Source organism: Oculina patagonica, chromosome 6 (assembly GCF_052425735.1).
Source record: "Oculina patagonica isolate OP01 chromosome 6, crgOcupat, whole genome shotgun sequence".
In the NCBI taxonomy this organism is placed as follows: Eukaryota; Metazoa; Cnidaria; class Anthozoa; order Scleractinia; family Oculinidae; genus Oculina; species Oculina patagonica.
Genome location: NC_135763.1, coordinates 9433939 through 9452413, shown reverse-complemented (window position 1 = coordinate 9452413; position 18475 = coordinate 9433939). Strand labels below are relative to the sequence as shown.

General features: G+C 36.3%; 3 protein-coding genes across 3 annotated transcripts; 1 reads left to right on the top strand and 2 right to left on the bottom strand.

Moving 5' to 3' along the window:
• Window positions 1-1240: 1240 nt before the first annotated feature.
• Window positions 1241-2336, bottom strand: LOC144657836 (mu-type opioid receptor-like). The gene has a single exon (XM_078518199.1). It carries the CDS (start codon window positions 2327-2329, stop codon window positions 1241-1243), a length of 1089 nt encoding a protein of 362 aa, XP_078374325.1. The 5' UTR covers window positions 2330-2336.
• Window positions 2337-9258: 6922 nt separating this feature from the next.
• On the bottom strand, window positions 9259-10385 carry LOC144658741 (mu-type opioid receptor-like). Its single transcript, XM_078519206.1, has one exon. It carries the CDS (start codon window positions 10380-10382, stop codon window positions 9294-9296), a length of 1089 nt encoding a protein of 362 aa, XP_078375332.1. The 5' UTR covers window positions 10383-10385; the 3' UTR covers window positions 9259-9293.
• A 4670-nt stretch (window positions 10386-15055) lies between these two features.
• LOC144656985 (phe13-bombesin receptor-like) lies at window positions 15056-17358 on the top strand. Its single transcript, XM_078517254.1, has one exon. It carries the CDS (start codon window positions 15191-15193, stop codon window positions 16244-16246), a length of 1056 nt encoding a protein of 351 aa, XP_078373380.1. The 5' UTR covers window positions 15056-15190; the 3' UTR covers window positions 16247-17358.
• Window positions 17359-18475: the final 1117 nt, after the last annotated feature.

Below are 18475 nucleotides of genomic sequence, written 5' to 3'. Positions count from 1 at the left end.
CCAAGCAACATAAAGAAATTTCAGTTTCCTTCAACTCAGCTTTTAAAACCTTGTTCATTTATGTTGCTGAAGAAATGTAAAAAGAAAAGAGGCATAAAAATAATAAACAGGAAGTTTTTTTTTTTGTGAATACATGTATAAAAGATAAATTGGCCAATTTTTATCAGTTAATCTTTTGTAGTATTAAACATCTTTGTTATATTTTTTTTAGTTTCCTTCAACTCAGATTTTAAAATCTTGTTCATTTATGTTGCTGAAGTACCAATTTGAAAGTACGACTTTGCAATCAAGCCACTGATACTGAAAAATGAAAAATATTGCGCATATTTACATAAGTCAAAGTTGATATTGTTTATTCTCATCTTTATGTCCGTGATAATGGGTACATACACTTTTCAATAACACCTACCCTACATGCAACGCGTACTCGCAAACAAAGGAATTGTTATTTTTTCAAGAAACTAGAATCTTCATAGTTCGCAAACTCGTTAAATATGGGCCTCTTAGATTTTTTGCCAAACTATTAGTCTCTATTCTTACAATTATGATTTAAACAAGATCGACCTTTTTATATTCAAAAATGTCCCATTAAGTTCTAATTCTTGCTATTTGTATTTCCCTTTACGATCATTTCCAGTTATGTCCGGCAACAAGGGGGAAAAAGAAAGTCATCTTGTGTGCTTATTTCACTTAGCCGTAATATCAATAAAAAATTTCCTATCACTAGAGTTGTGAAATTGATCTGATCTCTTGAGGTAACAAATTTAATTTGTACGGTTGTTTAAAAACTTCAGCTTCACTCCATAACTAGTACAAAACGTAGGAAAATATGCAAAATAACTTGAGAATAAGTAAGCTGCCTCTTAAATAAAAAACCTGAAAAGCAGGAAACCGTTCAGCTCAAAATTGTATACGTTTTTCTTTGCTTGAAGGCGGAAGAGTCATGTCTTGTTTTTGTTTACCGAGCCCCGGTTGCTGAAAGCAGGATTAAGCTATTGATGATTAATGTCAAATTAGAATTCAGTTGTTTAGTCACCGAATAATGAATTGTGTTATATCTTTTGCCTTTCATGCTTTAGTTTGACTAACTTGACTGATATAAAGCAAATACTAAAATGAATATGCGATCAGATTAGTTTCAGTCATGGATAAAACGTACGAGCCAGCCACAACTGTAATCCATTTGACAGTCTAATACTTCACTACTCGATCGTTTATCGTACGTATTTTCTTAAGCTGATTAATGGAAGATCGAGCATGTAGAGTTTATAGTCTCGTTTCTTGGCCGGCTTGGTCTGTCATTTGGCAAAGTAGCATCATGAAGGTTTCTGACATCCATTTGATTCAGTGTGTTTTCATCTACGGTGTTATTTGTCTGATCAGCGATGTTGCTTGATCCTGCACTTTCTGCAAGATGCGAACAAAATGTGTGTAGACCAATTCTCGCTTTCAAATGTCTGTCGAACGCGCAATAGATAATGGGGTTAATCGCCTCGTTGATGAAGGCCCCAAACATGGCTATTTCGTGTAGAGTGTGTCCTCGGTGAACACTCTCCGTGCCAGATATAATTCGAACAAAGCTCAGGACAAAAGTCGGAAGCCAGCACACCGTGAATGCTGCTGCAACCAAACCAGAAGTCCGTGTTACACGCCTCTTGTTCCGCCAAACAACGGATTGCGGTGCAGTTGGAAAGGTCACTGCTGCCACCAAAGGGCTTCTTCCCCACATTATCAATGCCACATGAAAATAACACCAACATAAGACCACGAATGGCGCGAAAAACACAACGCCGAACTCGACTGCCTCATATAGTTTGTCCAGCCAACTGATCGGAAGTGCTAGCGGTGTACAGATTATCTTGGAATCTATCTCTTGCACGCTAAACATGTAAAGATAAGGAGTTGTTAGAACGGCAGGTAAAAGCCATGATAAAGTAATCATGCGCTTGACAAGCCTTCTATCCAGCTTGGGCAGATACGGACGAGCCAGGCTGCGATATCGATCAAAAGCAATCAACGCGTGAGTACAGACCGCCGTGCCTGATACAGCAATTTCAATAAACTCGACTATCTTGCACAGCACTGTTCCAAAGATCCACTCGTCGAGAAGTTCACGGGTGAACTCGAATGGAATCGTTAAGAGGCCAACAAAGAGATCGGAAAGCACTATGTTAAAAATGAACTGATAGGTTGGGCGATTTTTGAGAAGTTGCTTTCGGTATTTCGTCAAAACGAAGGCTACTAATGTGTTTCCCACAACATTTGTAACAAATATTATAGCAAGGAAAACAGCTTTGGTGATATCCGAAGCTGAATATGCCATGTCCATGACCCGAATGACCATCGATCCAATCTACGTAAGTGTAAGAGACGAACAGTATCAGTGCCGGTATAATGTTGATGTACGAAATCGATTTATTACAACGCGACGTACAGAAGTTAACACCTGCTTAAAGAAGATATGACAAATAATTACGGAAAAAAACACATTAATATTTATTTCCCTACAATACTCTTTTTCTACAGTAAAAAGTAAACGAATACAGGTGGATAAGATTAAAAATATATCATAATGTATGGCAAACTGTGTTTATTAGTGAGATTTACTCACAACAATTAGAGGTTTGTGCCGTGCAATAAAACTCTCGAGCTCTTATATTTTAAATGTCATGCATTTTAAAATGTCATCTCCGTGTTCGGCGCGAAATTCGTGTTTGTAATTTGCTTAAAAGATTCCAAATTTCCAAGCCCAAAACAAAGGATAATTGTTTTTCTACTTTCTGCTTTTTGTGTACACTGTAAATACATTAACACGAAAAGATAGATTAGTCTTTAGATTTTAAGGAATTGACGTGCTTTTCGGCTTTTCTTTTGCCTGCGGTTTATTTTTAAGTTCTTGTAACAAAAGTTTAGTAGTTTTGTTTTATAATTTCAGAGTAGTGCCTTGATTGAATACATTCCCACGGAAATTTAATATGCTGCCAAACGTGGCCATTGACATACAAAAATTCAATGGCTTTTTTTCAATAAGAAAAAAAATCGCACACGCGCTATTAAGTCCAAGTGCGTTTAAAATTTGACCTTACGTCATAATAATTTTTACAAAAATCTACATAACGAAGATTTTAAAATTGACCTTTTTTATTATGTACCATAAACATTTTTATATTTACTATAACTATAGGATTCAAGTCTCAAGCATAAAAAGTTCGTAGTCTGTGAAATAGCCGGAGCGGTCCTGACACTAAAAAAATCTATTCCCACAGTCAAAATTTGACAAATACAGGTGAATAAAAAATGTATCATAATCCACGGAGAAGTGTGCATATCAATGTGATTTATCTGCAGCCGTTGAGATTAAAGCCGCTAATATTAAAATCGACTTTCACAAAAACAAAACGTAAAGTTTAGTATTTGGTCCTCCACCAAGTTCTGTCCCTAGACAAGTAAGACAGTACTCTCTAGACTGAACAGAGCGACCTTGACACTATAGCTATTAGATTTCCTTTTTTAATGAAACGAATACAGGTGGATATCTATAGTTTTTCCCCATCAGGTTCTGTTGGCTATACGAGTGTATAGTGTTCTTTGATATCTACAATTTTGCGCCAGTCCTAAATAAGACAGCTTCAATGATGTCAATGTTAATGCTTTGTAAAAAAACCTCGTGATATCTGTTTATTTTCAACATCGATCGGACGCAATGAATTGACAATCACTATAAATTAGCACCGTGCATTTTCGGTCCATCGGAACACGTTTCATTTAGAATGTATTCTTCAAAACCTCTTATCAATTTAATTCAGCGCTTCCTTTAATTACTGAGAAATAAGTAGATAATAATGTTCTTCTTATTTTAAATTTTCTTTTTCAAGTTGTCTTCTCCCCTTTTTGCGCGCGACTCTTGCATTATTTTTTAAAGAATCAAGCTGCAACTGGAATTAACATGGAGCTTTACAGGGATGATTGTCAGTCTTTTTGGTCCGTGTTTTGAAAGTGTGGACTTCTACGTATTATAATACTAATAACACCTTTTCAATACTTCAAAAGTTATTACTTATTACAAGAAATGGCATCAAGGAGCCGAATAATAATGATTTTATATAATTTTCCGTGTGGCACTTTGAATATTATTCCAAATATGCTTTTTATTATTATTTAAAAAAAAAATTGAAAGATCGAATATATTCACTTTTTCTGGAATTTTCAACGACGATCTTTGTTTGTTTTTATTTTTTAACGTTCAGACATTCTGAAGGGATAACGTATTTTTTATTTATTGTTTTTATTATGAGCTCCGCTGATAACAGTTTTAAAACTGTAAAACTGATAGAGTAACCCTGCAAAAATAAAGATTAAAAAATTCTTATCTGTTTGAAGATTTTCTTTTTGGTAATGGTTAAGCACCTATTCCTAATAGCGAAGCGCGCGAGATCTAAAAATAGGATGCAAATGAATATAACCGCCAAAGGCTTAAAAAACATAAGCGTGTTCTGAGAGAAACAGAAGGAATCTAAGCGAATTGTTTGTTTTATAAAAGTCTTTAGGAATACTAGCTGCTTTAGAAAGTGTTTTAGGAAAATCGTCCGCCATTTCGGTTTGTTTGTCTGAGTCTTGTCTGAGTCGTGACGTTACTACTCGCACACTTCGCTATTACTTGTTTGAAAACCGGGTCCAAACGATAGTGCAAATGTGAACACTAATTGTTACTTGATCTCGTCCTCGTCGGTAATAATATCTTCTGGAAAATTATCGATTCTCATGAGTTTGATCGTAGCACGAGTCAAGTTCGAGCCCGAGTCAACTTCGAGTCACGAGTCAAGTTCGAGTCACTTTTTTTTCAATAATATCGTTTGACAATACCGTAATTGTTATTGTCAAACAATGTCGCATAGGTAAGATAAACATCAGTTGTTTGGTTTGACACGAAACGATTTTCAACTCACCAGCGACAGAATTGTCGTTCAAGTTTCCAAAACGTTTGCTGCGTTTTCAAGACTGATAATGTTTCCATTCACAGGTATGAGGTGCTTCGAAAATCTTAGGCAAATTCTCTCTGTAAAACCCGCACACACACAAAAATACATTGGACGTGGTTATTCTGACGCAAGAAATGATATAAACTGTTTGACAGGTAAACAACATGTCCTCCACCAATTTGGCCGTGGAGAGAATGGGCTAGAATGTTTGATTTCTTGTATGGGATCCCTGTGGATAAAACAAGATGGCGCTCGAGTCAAGAAGGGCTAATATTTTTGAACTTCGCGTCAATTTTCACGCTTTCTTGTTGAAATGGAACCTCTGCCTCAGCTGTGTGTAATTAATACAGGTAGGAATCTGTGAGGAAAATTTATTATGAATGCCGAGGAACGTTTGAAAAGCAGTTGCGAACAAATGCAGGACTAAACTGTCGCAATCGACAGTGAAACTGAAAGAAGAGGTCAAATGACTCAAATCTTGCTGTTCTTATACCTCCGGTACGTATATAATTTTCACACAGCAATTAAAAATAAAACTGCAAAAAAAAAAAGAAATTTAACTTGACTCGAACTTGACTCGTGACTCGAAGTTGACTCGGGCTCGAACTTGACTCGTGCTACGATCAAACTCGATTCTCATTGGCTCTCTACGCGCCTATTTGTCAATTAGGTGTCCATTTACAGCTGTCCAATTACAACTTTTTGCATCATTTGCAGGACAATTACATGCACTGAAGCGGGATCTTTCTTATTCTTCGTGATGGACAGCAGATTAAAGAACCAGTCTTAATTGCAGGTCGGACCTCAGAGAAAAAAAAGATCTAACCAGTTCAACTGGATGCCGCGGTTGAACAGAGAAAATTCCACACACTATTATACTGCAAAGCTGATACAAAGCGGGTGTTAGATTCGTTATCAATATTTTCGGAATGAACAGCCTTCTTTAGGTCTATAGATGTTGCTAGAATACGGAATAAAACTTCAACATTATATGTCATGTCCGTTCGCTAATAAGTGCCATGTCCAACTGGACTTTGATGAGGATTTTCCGTCAGCAGGATGATCAATATTAGAAACCCTGCGAAGCGTAGGTGCCAAATGTATAAATGAAAAAATAGGTAAATACTACGCTGTAGTCAAAAAACTGTTCCCGAAGTTTCGGCAATGCTGCCCTCTTCAGGGGGACAAAACTATTTCGCCGTTAAAAAGTTCGTTGTATAACTCGAGTATTTATCGCGCGCGCGATAAGACAAAGAAGTCATTTCACGCAAAACCGGCTTAAAATAAATAAAAAATAAAAAATTAAAATGTGTTTATAGTGGTCATGCACTTAGCTTCATATCTCAACGAGATAGCTAGTTTACAGGCATGCCACTGAAACAGAGGAAACCAATAATTTATAAATGAACATAACAAGGTTAAAAATCCCAACTGGCAGGAGGCAGACTAGTTGGCTATATACAAAGCGTGGTCGAGGATTTGAACTCGGGACCACAGGGGGCCCATACAAGCGGCGTGACTGTTTGTATGTTCGAAATATAAAGAAATGTATAGGATTTTGAAAGCGTCTTATTATCGTTAACTTATTTCGAGTAATGTCTATGTTTAAGTTCAAAATAAACGTTTACTCGAAATAAGTTAACGATAATAAGACGATTTCAAAATCCTTATACATTTCTTTATATTTCGAACATACAAACAGTCACGCCGCTTGTATGGCCCCCCTGTGTCGGGACAACCGAGAAACAAATCCAGCTAGAGGCAAGGGCAGGCCTCGAACCGGTGACCTCCGGATTACAACACCAGCGCCCTAAACCACTCGGCCACGCTTGCCGCCATACTTAAGTCGTGGTTTAGTCCACTCGAAGCCAGAGTTTCGTGTTTGAAGATATATCTCATCTCCTATTTCTTGTGGTGCTGTTGGTTTACCAGGCCGGCCTTCAGGACAGCGACCTTCATATCCTACAGGGAAAGAGGGAAAGATCTGGCTGGTTAAAGTGTGCAGGTACAGGAAGGGCATTCCTGCTGTTGATCACATCCCGGCAATGTGTGCGAGCTTTTATTTACTTTTTTTTTACTCCAGCGTAGTATTTACCCTTTTTTTCATTTTTCCGTCAGCATGCCAGTCTGGCTGGCGCACGAGTTCCACTTGATCAAATGCGTATTCCAGCTCTATAACTGTTGTTATAAATCGTTAAAAAACAGCAGGAAATATATAATATGGTCAATGATCAATTTCAATGTACTAGTAACACGTTTGTGTACCTGATTCTTACTAATTTTCGCGATTTTTGCGATTTAATTTCAAAATAATAGCGAAATTTAATATGCGCGAAAAAAAAAATACATTGCGCGAAATTTAAACGCGCGAAAATTAATACCACATTTTATATCAAAACAATAGGAATTTTAAACGTTTGGAACTACAGCAACCTATCCTTGAAAATATCTTGCCGTCTTGTTTTAGACAAGCACTTTTTCTCTGATTACTGTTTTCTTTAGCTTGTAAATTGGCCAAGACCTCTAGTACAGTCACCAAAGTGTCCGTTTGCAGGTTGCTTGTTGTTACATTGAGTCAGACCTTTGCATATTTTCAGAATTTTCTTAGTCTTTGACGACTAATCCAGAAAACACGAGCACAATCGCGAAATTTAATACACTTTCTCTCTAATTTCTCTTGCAATCACGAAAATTTATGCTCGCGAATTTCGGCAACCGAATTTTCTGGAAATTGAGTACGCTCGAAAATTTGTAAGAATAAGGTATTCGAGCCACATGAGGTAAGACGGATTTAACGCCTAGATTCCGAGGTGTCCTTTCATTTTAGGAACATCGTTTTGGTAAGGGTTTTCGTCTGAGACAACGAAAGCTTAGGGAAGATCTAGAACGGCAGTAAATTATATTAAGGTACCTAGCAACATAAAGAAGTGTAAAAAGAAAGAGGCATAAAAAATAAACGACTTTTTGACAGAAAGTTTTGTTCTCTTTTGTGAGAATAAAAGATAAATTGGTCAATTGTTATTAGTACATTTTTCGCAGCATTAAACATCTTTGTTATATTTTTTTCAGTTTCCTTCAACTCAGCTTTTAAAATCTTATTCATTTATGTTGCTGAAGAAATGTAGAAAGAAAAGAGGCATAAAAATAATAAACGACTTTTTCACAGGAAGTTTTGTTCTCTTTTGTGAGTATAAAAGATAAATTGGTCAACTTTTATCAGTTAATCTTTTGTAGCATTAAACATCTTTGTTATATGTTTCAGTTTCCTTCAAATCAGCTTTTAAAACCTTGTACCAATTTAAAAGTACGGCTTTGCAATTAAAGCCACTGATACTGTAAAATGAAAAATATTGCGCATATTTACATAAGTCAAAGTTGATATTGTTTATCCACCTCTTTATTTTCGCGATAATGGGTACATACACTTTTTTAAAACACCTACCTACATGCAAATGAGAGTAAATTCACGTACACACGGATAAAGGAAATGTTATATTTAAAAGAAACTAGAATCTTCATAGTTCCGAAACTCATTAATGATAGGCTTCTTAGATTTTTTGCTAAACTATTAGTCCCTATTCTTACAATTAAGTTTAAAACAGTGTCTTCGTTTTTATATTCGAAAAATGTCCCATTAAGTTCTGATTTTTGCTAGTATTATAGGCGCAATTTGTATTTCTTTTTACGATCATTTCGAGCAATGTCAACGAGCAAAAAACCAAATTCTCTTCATTTTTGTGCGCTGATCTCACTTGGCCGTAATATCAATACACATTTTCCTATCAAAGGAGTTGTGAAATTGCTCTGATCTCTTGAGGTAACAAATTTGATTTGTACGTACACTTGTTTAAAAAACTACAGCTTCACTCCATAATTTACACACAAAATGTAGGAAAATATGGCAAAATAACTTGAGAATAAGTAAGCTGCCTCTCAAATAAAAAAACCTAAAAAGCAGGAAATCGTTCAGCTAAAAATTGTATACGCTTTTCATTGCTTAAAAGCGGAAGAGTCATGTCTTGTTTTTGTTTACCGAGCCCCGGTTGCTGAAAGCAGGATTAAGCCTTTGATGATTAATGTCAAATTGGAATTCAGTTTTTAAGTCACCGAATAATGAATTGTGTTATATCTTAGTTTGCCTTTCATGCTTTAGTTTGACTAACTTGACTGATATAAAGCAATTACTAAAATGACTATGCGATCAGATTAGTTTCAGTCATGGATAAAACGTACGAGTCAGCCACAACTGTAATCCATTTGACAGTCCAATACTTCCTTACTCGATCGTTTATCGTACGTATTTTCTTAAGCTGATTAATGGAATATCGAGCATGTAGAGTTTATAGTCTCGTTTCTTGGCCGGCTTGGTTTGTCATTTGGCAAAGTAGTATCATGAAGGTTTCTGACATCCATTTGATTCAGTGTGTTTTCATCTACGGTGTTATTTGTCTGATCAGCGATGTTGCTTGATCCTGCACTTTCTGCAAGATGTGAACAAAATGTGTGTAGGCCAATTCTCGCTTTCAAATGTCTGTCGAACGCGCAGTAGATAATGGGGTTAATCGCCTCGTTGATGAAGGCCCCAAACATGGCTATTTCGTGTAGAGTGTGTCCTCGGTGAACACTTTCCGTGCCGGATATAATTCGAACAAAGCTCAGGACAAAAGTCGGAAGCCAGCACACCGTGAATGCTGCTGCAACCAAACCAGAAGTCCGTGTTACACGCCTCTTGTTCTGCCAAACAACAGATTGCGGTGCAGTTGGAAAGGTCACTGCTGCCACCAAAGGGCTTCTTCCCCACATTATCAATGCCACATGAAAATAACACCAACATAAGACCACGAATGGCGCGAAAAACACAACGCCGAACTCGACTGCCTCATATAGTTTGTCCAGCCAACTGATCGGAAGTGCTAGCGGTGTACAGATTATCTTGGAATCTATCTCTTGCACGCTAAACATGTAAAGATAAGGAGTTGTTAAAACGGCAGGTACAAGCCACGATAAAGTTATCATGCGCTTGACAAGCCGTCCTTCAAGCTTGGGCAGATATGGACGAGCCAGGCTGCGATATCGATCAAAAGCAATCAACGCGTGAGTACAGACCGCCGTGCCAGAGACAGCAATTTCAATAAACTCGACTATCTTGCACAGCACTGTTCCAAAGATCCACTCGTCGAGAAGTTCACGGGTGAACTCGAATGGAATCGTTAAGAGGCCAACAACGAGATCAGAAAGCACTATGTTAAAAATGAATTGATAGGTTGGGCGATTTTTAAGAAGTTGCTTTCTGTATTTCGTCAAAACGTAGGCTACTAATGTGTTTCCCACAACATTTGTAACAAATATTATAGCAAGGAAAACAGCTTTGGTGATATCTGAAGCTGAATATGCCATGTCCATGACCTGAACGATCATCGATCCAATCTACGTAAGTGTAAGAGACGAACAGTATCAGTGCCGGTATAATGTTGATGTACGAAATCGATTTATTACAACGCGACGGACAGAAGTTAACACCTGCTTAAAGAAGATATGAGAAATAATTACGGAAAAAACACATTATTATTTATTACCCTACAATTTATCTGCCCACCGGCTATTAGGAATGAAGAAAAACAATAAAGAGACCCATGTATGTTTTAACGAAAAATCCCATTAAGATATATGGTGTTTTCAATTGAATCAAAAAGACCATTAATGTGGCAAAAACAAGCACTAAAAATCTCTTATCTCCTTGGGAAATGAATTTGCATGAAAAACCTTAAGTGTTCATTACCGCTGATGGGGGTAACTTGTCAAAAATTTTAACGATTTTTCATTTGTTCCTCTACGAAAAACACCATTAATGAAAATGATGTTGTTTAACTAAGCTAAAAACCGGAGATTGTAGAAATCATCAGTAGCATACGCCAGTGGTTTTCCTATATGACAGTTACGGTAATCATAAAACGTATTAAATGTCACAAAAGGTTCTTTTTACATTGGATATTGGTACTATAATTAGCTTTCATTATACAAAAATTGAGTTTGAAAGAAATGGTACTGCTTTCGTATATATTGCCGACTAGATAAATGAAAATGAATGGCAACCTTTGGGGTTTTGATACAAGTTATTAATTATACCTTTCTTTCTTGATTGGTAGGATTGTGAAGCGGATTCGAATGTAAAAAAACTGACATCGGCAAATCATGGCAAAAGGAAGTCTTAATTTGAAGGACCTTAAATTACGACAATGCATGAAAGGATAAGCGTGTATTTGTGGCAAAGATAGAGGTATTGCCATGTCAACTAAAACAAAACTTTTAAAACAATATCATTTATGAATGTTGGCAAATTAGATTCACTAGAAAAACACAAAATCGATGGTATCTTCCTCATTCAATCCATAACTTAACTGTTCCGCTCCCAAAAGTGCTATATGGCGTCCTAATTTAATTTCATAAGGTGCACAAAACAGGAGCAACATTCAATAGCAATCGATTGGAATCCAATCACTCCATCAAAGACTCTATGAGCCAACTCGTGAATGACGATTAAGTACTATGAAGAAAGGATGCACAGAAGCCAAGGTGTTTCTTTGTTTAAATCGAACAAAGATTTAAATGAGCTATGCCACGATACCTTGTAATTTTTCTAATGTACAAAAGCATCATCAGCATCTGTCCTTTTAACGCCAGGCGACGCTCAAGGACTCAATGTACAAAATAATAAACAGTAGATTATGACCTTGAATTTTCTTTGTTTCATTTTCTTTCCGTAGTATTAGATTTCAAAAACTATCTTAGGGCACCGAGAATCCTGCTCTTAGATAATTCACTCTTGGGTATATGGAGCGCTTCCCAAAACTGTGGCTTAATACTCACCGATTCTTAAATCAAAGTATAACTTTTCTTATGGTTAAAATCCTTAAGAAACTGTAAATTACCGTAGATTAGTGCTTAAAGGGGCTACGTTACAGACGACGCGTGTTGAAACACTTTGGCCATATTTTTTACGTTTGTCGTTCGTAATCCGTATTTTTCTTTCTCAGTTTTAACCATCCTTATATATTAAGAGATTGTTTAACGTCGGTAAAAAGTTTGTAAGTATTTGCTAATACTGTTTGTATGGCAAACCCTCGACTACAAAATGCTTAATAAGACCTGTAAAGGACAGCTGTATTAAAGGATGATTTATGTTAAACCCCATTTACACCTGAGAGCAGGGGAGACAGCAAAATCTGCCCACGTACTTGTGGACTAAATATGACTTAAGTTTGATTTTTGCTGGTTACTTTGTAAGAAAGGTTACCATAGCAACGATCGTCGTTTTCTTTTGTTTTCAAACACCTGATCTGAAATCTAGATTGACTCTTGGTATTCAATTTTTTGATATATCAAAATATAGTATAATCGCTAGTGGTGTACGAAATTCTAGAAAAATCTGTAAGAGCATTTTCAAGTAGTGTTAAGGTCATTATTACACCCTTTCACCGGTTTGTGTTACTTCGTAGTAAGCTTTTGGAATTTTCAGACATCAAGTAAAAACTAACAAATCCAAGATGGTGGATTCAAGATGGAGGCTGTTCGGGACCCAAGTGATATGACGTCATCTATTTTTGCCGAGCACAAAGGAAACATTTTTGACAAATGATTAATCTTAATCTTTATAAATCTTCAAAGTTTCACTATAGTTATAACTAGGGCTGTCCCAAAAATGCTCGTTATTTCCCAAAAAGGTCCTCGAAATTTCCTTAAAAGTTGCTCCAATATCTAAAAATTTGCTCGAAAGTTGCTTCAAATAATCCTAAACGTTTCTTTTAAGCAAAAAACTCCAAATATGTGCTTATTTCCCTTTGAAGGTAAGATTTATAAGCATTTTAATGCAATTTAACTGCAACAAAAAAATGTAAATAGCATTTCTTTCAGGTAAAAATTTGTTGAGTTACAAGGATTCCTTTCACTGAGAACAATAGTGAAGATACATACCGATGACGTCATGTTTGCTGACGAGTTTTTAATGCTGAATGATCCGAAAGATGAAAAATCTTCTGAACTTGCTTGGGATTCTTTCCCAAATTTCGTTTATCTTCGGAAAAGTTTGGAAAATGATTGGAAACGTTCGTACAGCATTTGAACAACACTCGGACAATCTTCGGAAATCTTTGGTCCAGAAATTGCACAAAGTAGCTCGAAAGATGAAAAGTTGCCGAGCATCTTTGGGAGAGCCCTAGTTCTATGTCACGAGGATTTTAGCAGATTTTTGGTCTAAACTGCTCTGAAATTTATACTTGTGTAGCCAAGTTAACCCATGAAAATCATTATCATTTTAACATCCAAAGGAATTGCTTTATAACCGTAATTTGTTGAGAGAAATCAAACGTCACTGGCTATAGATACTCGGATTTTTGGAGATGCGCTGAAACCATTTGAAAAATTAGGCTTCATCTTTCAAATTGCTATCCGCATTTCCATCCGAGCAATCCGTAGCCAATGACGCTTGTTTACATTTTCAAAGCTCTAACATAGTAATTATTCATAAAAATGAACTATTATTTTTAGGTTTGTTAGCGACCACAAATATAAATTTGGTTGTTCAGAAATCTGCTAAAATCCCGGTGACAAAGCCCCTGTAAAGGAACACTGTCACGGGCATTTTAATGCTTTTCGGTAAAAAGTACTAAAATTTGCAAATACCTGGATATCTCGTACATGAAATGCAAGTAGTACATCAAGTTGGAGATATAAAGTAAATTGTTGTTGAAGAAAGAAGGGAGCCATAATAATTTTTAGGTGTTTTTCCAGTCCACAAGGACAAAACTTAAAAAAATCAGCTTGAAAAAGTTTAATCAAGTTGAGATCTAAAGTTTCCGATGGCATCACAATAATATCACTTGTACTTATCGCTTTAGTTCACTTGCATGGTGATTTTTAACAAAATTGGACCACTATTCGTAGTTTTCATATGTCTTTAGGCTCTTGAGTTTTTGAAGTGAAACTGTCGACAGTGCCCCTTTAAATAAGCAATTAAGGTTATGGAGGATGCGCCGAAATCATCCTGCCCCCTCATCCTCTTGTTCTCATGTCCACATAACGCCAACCTGTACCTGTCAAATTCTTACGTCACGCGAAGTCAGAAGCAAACTCAATTAACATTGAATATTAAACTTCAGTGGATTTCCGATTTTTCGAACCCTCGATTTCTCGAACCTTATAATAACCCGGACCAAAAGTGGTTTCCCTTCCCTTAGGCGAACACTGCAATTTTACCCGCGATTTGTAGAACCAGTTCGGGCCCCCCATTTTTTTTTTTTTTTTCCCCTTTTCCTTTTTTAAAAAAAAAATTTTTTTTTTTTATTTTTTTTTTAATGCCCCCTTTTTTAAAATTTTTAAAAAAAAAAAAAAAAAAAATTTAAAAAAAACCTACCGTTAAAATAAAATAGTCAAGGTGCTATCTTTAAATGGTTTTGAACTATATTCTCGATGGGTGCCCCTGCCAGTTTTTCTTTCCCTGGGAGGCTCGAGAAAACGCAATTTCACTGTAATGGTGCTTTTCATTTGACGTCATCAGAATTTTAAAATTTAAACTGTTAATACTACCCGTAGATTTCAAAACTCGACTATTATTAATTCTCACTATTAGTGTAAACTCCACGACAGGTTGCATTTGGTATTGATGTTTTTTATGTAAATATAATAACGGAAGGTAAGTAAAACAAAAATGTTTGTTTACTCACGTCGAGATCGCCTCTCAATTTTGCATTCGTTGCACATGAGTGCCATGTGTAGAGAATCGATTTCTTTGTTAGGACTGCAGTATGTAATTTGCTTCTTCGAATTTTTAGCTAGCCTTAGGTGTTTTGACTACCGTTTTTCATGAATTTAAAAATATGATAATTTTCCATTAGTTTTTTTTGTTTATTTAGCATAGAAGTGTCCCTTTCCAGCTGTACAGTGATCCAAAAATATTCAGTAAACCCTCCAAAATGATAAACAATTTCTTTCTTTCTTTAAATCCAAGTGTCGTTTAAACTTTGGTACGTGCGTTCAAGTCTAATGTCTTAGGAAGATTACAACAAATTATCGGATATAATTCATCGTACTCTTTTAAGCAGGTGTAAATTATTTGTCCTTAAATTGTTAAATTGCATGCATTCATAATTAAAAGCTTCTTCCTGTCAACACAACTTGGGTTCCTTTGAACGGTCCGCTGTAAAGTGCTCCTGGAAATGGCATATTCAGCTTCAGATATCGCCAAAGCTGCTTTCCTTGCTGTTATATTTGTAATAACTGTTGTGGGAAACACATTAGTAGCCTATGTGTTGCTTAAATGCCGAAAGCAACTCCTTAAAAATCGCCCAACCTATCAATTCATTTTGAACATAGTGCTTTCCGATCTCGTTGTTGGCCTCTTAACGATTCCATTCGAGTTCACTCGTGAACTTCTCGGCGAGTGGATCTTTGGAACAGCGCTTTGCAAGATAGTCGAGTTTATTGAAATTGCTGTATCTGGCACGGCGGTCTGTACTCACGCGTTGATTGCTTTTGACCGATATCGCAGCCTGGCTCGTCCATATCTACCCAAGCTTGAAGGACGGCTTGTCAGGCGCATGATAACTTTATCGTGGCTTGTACCTGCCGTTTTAACAACTCCTTATCTGTACATGTTTAGCGTGCAAGAGATAGAATCCAAGATAATCTGTACACCGCTAGCACTTCCCATCAGTTGGCTGGACAAACTGTATGAGGCAGTCGAGTTTGGCGTTGTGTTTTTCGCGCCATTCATGGTCTTATGTTGGTGTTATTTTCATGTGGCATTGATAATGTGGGGAAGAAGCCCTTTGGTAGCAACAGTTAACTTTCCTAATGCATCACATTCTTTTGTTTGCCAGAACAAGAGGCGTGTAACACGGACTTCTGGTTTGGTTGCAGCAGCATTCACGGTGTGCTGGCTTCCGACTTTTGTCCTGAGCTTTGTTCGAATTATATCTGGCACGGAGAGTGTTCATCGAGGACACACTCTAAACGAAATAGCCATGTTTGGGGCCTTCATAAACGAGGCAATTAACCCCATTATCTATTGCGCATTCGACAGAAGTCTGAAAACGAGAATTGGACACACAATTTGTTCACATCTTACAGAAAGTGTAGGATCAAGCCAGAATGCTGACCAAACGCAAACAAACACTGTAACACAACACATCGTAGCTGATCACAGCCGGAGGAGGATGGAATTTAGAAACCTTGATCTCAACTTTGAAATGAGAAATGAATGCTATGTGTAGCAGCGCATAGCTGAATTTTATTTGCAGTAATAACTAATCCCAAACGTGAAAATTTGCCAACCACAGAGCCATTTTTGAAAGAAATACATGCGGTTAACTTTTAAACTTTGCCTATCTAGATTATTGGACTAAACACCATATGTTGCAGAAATTGGACAGTATTTCTCAATGGTCAAAGGTAATACACAAATGGATCTGAGAAAGAAACGTAAATTTGAAGGGTTGAGCTTCGGCAAATTAGATGTTCTTTGTCAGTTATTATTTTGGAAGAAAAAGTGGCTAAAAAAAGCAATTATCACTGTATCAGATATTTCAAAAGAAGTTATATACCAATATGATAGCAAAGAATTAAATGCCTAAGCTGGCGGATGCATAGAGATAACCCTCTCATTTACCAACCCAAATTTCCTCTAATGGTGGTAACTAAGCATTACTGAGAATCGACACTGGAGAAGTCAATATAGAAACATAACAATAATAGCAAACGACAATAATGTACAAGACAATATACAAGAGCCTGAAAAGAAATTCGAGCAGTAAAAGCGCGAATAATTTGGAAGGAAAACATTTCTTTTATTCGCCACGGATAAAATCTCAAGGAATCATCACGAAATGGTAATCCTGCATAAACCCCAAATCGACTTATATTGTTAATCGTTGCTATAAACAATTTGTACTCCGGCTGTGATAGTTTCTTGATCGTCAGCACCGCAACAGTCGCTTAATTGCCGGCCGGACATGTCGCTTATTAGTTTTCTCCTTCGGTGTAGTGAAAACGCGTATTATTTATTATACCGCACAGAAAGAAGCGAATAAGCAATATAAATTGTATTTTATGCAAATTTATGAAATGGTTTATGTTTGCTTTAGCGTGACATAAAGGAAATAACCATTTTGCCTAATTGCGTTCATTTGCACCTGTATCATAAATTGAAATTACTTAACTACCCTTACGGTCGTTTAAAACCAAAGCTTTAATTCGTATAAACAAAAAAAGGCGTTCTTAAAGTTTAACGTTTTTTGTTTATTATCAGTACAAGCTTTGCACCGAAAAACTTCGCTTCCTTTGTTCGAAAACAATTTTCCATTTTGTGGCATTTTAAGAAGTTCAATATTTTAAGCTCGCCGATGTGCCTTATACTATTAAATATAACTGACTTGCCTATGGCCTTGATGTAAATTTGTAGTTCACATCAAAACGCCTTTTTAAAGTAAAAAAGGGCAAATAGACTTTGGGCGTACTTGTTATGACTATCTTTGAGAGTAATTGAAAAGATAGAAAAACAAACTTTAATGCGTATAAACAAAAGAAAATGTAGCTAAAAGGTTTTCCTTTTCGCTAAGGTCTTCTTGCCTGCTTTTCTTCAAAAATAATATTGATTCTTCAGGATTTTATTTCTGAGATGAAGACTTTCACAAAAAAGTAAATTGTATCGAGAATACTTGTCCCGCTAAAGCTGTTACCAAATCTTCTAATTGCCTTGCGGCTTTTATCATCGTATAAACGCCAAATGTCTAATTCCCCCTATGACGTGCATCACGGTAGTTGTAATCAACATGACAGGCATCTAGCCTTGGGGTGGCAATTTTCCGATTTTCGATTGAATAAAGTATTTCAGATCCAAAGACAAAAGAAACGAACCGTTTTATCTGTAAAAGGATCTTCTAAATAATAGTTTTTCGTAAAATTATCTTGGACTTGCTATGTTGAATACAATGACGCTACCGAACCGCAGGCGTGCTGCAAGGAGGGAACTCTTCATTAGTTGTACATTGTATTTGTCTAAACTACAAAGATTTTTACCAAGGGCAACGATGTCGTCGCATTATTAAAAGGACATGAATATTTTTCCTCTTGTTATCCGTTTTTTGTTCAGTTTGTCTAAAGTTTAATGAACGCTACAAAAATAAAAATGACCATTAATGTGGAAAAAACAAGCACTAAATATCTCTTATTTCCTTGGAAAATGAATTTGCATGAAAAACCTTACGTGTTCATTACCGCTGATTGGGGTAACTTGTCAAAAATTTTAACGATTTGTGCTAAATTGCATAAAACTGCTTAGAAATCTTACACTCATAGGAAAAATTAGCATATATTAAGAGAAATTTCCTTGATTAGAAGCAGCGTTTTGGATTTTTTGGAGCAACTTTAGAGCAACTTTTATTAACAGAAGCAACTTTTTTCGATTTTAAATTAACTTTTGAGCAATTTTTTGAGAAATTACA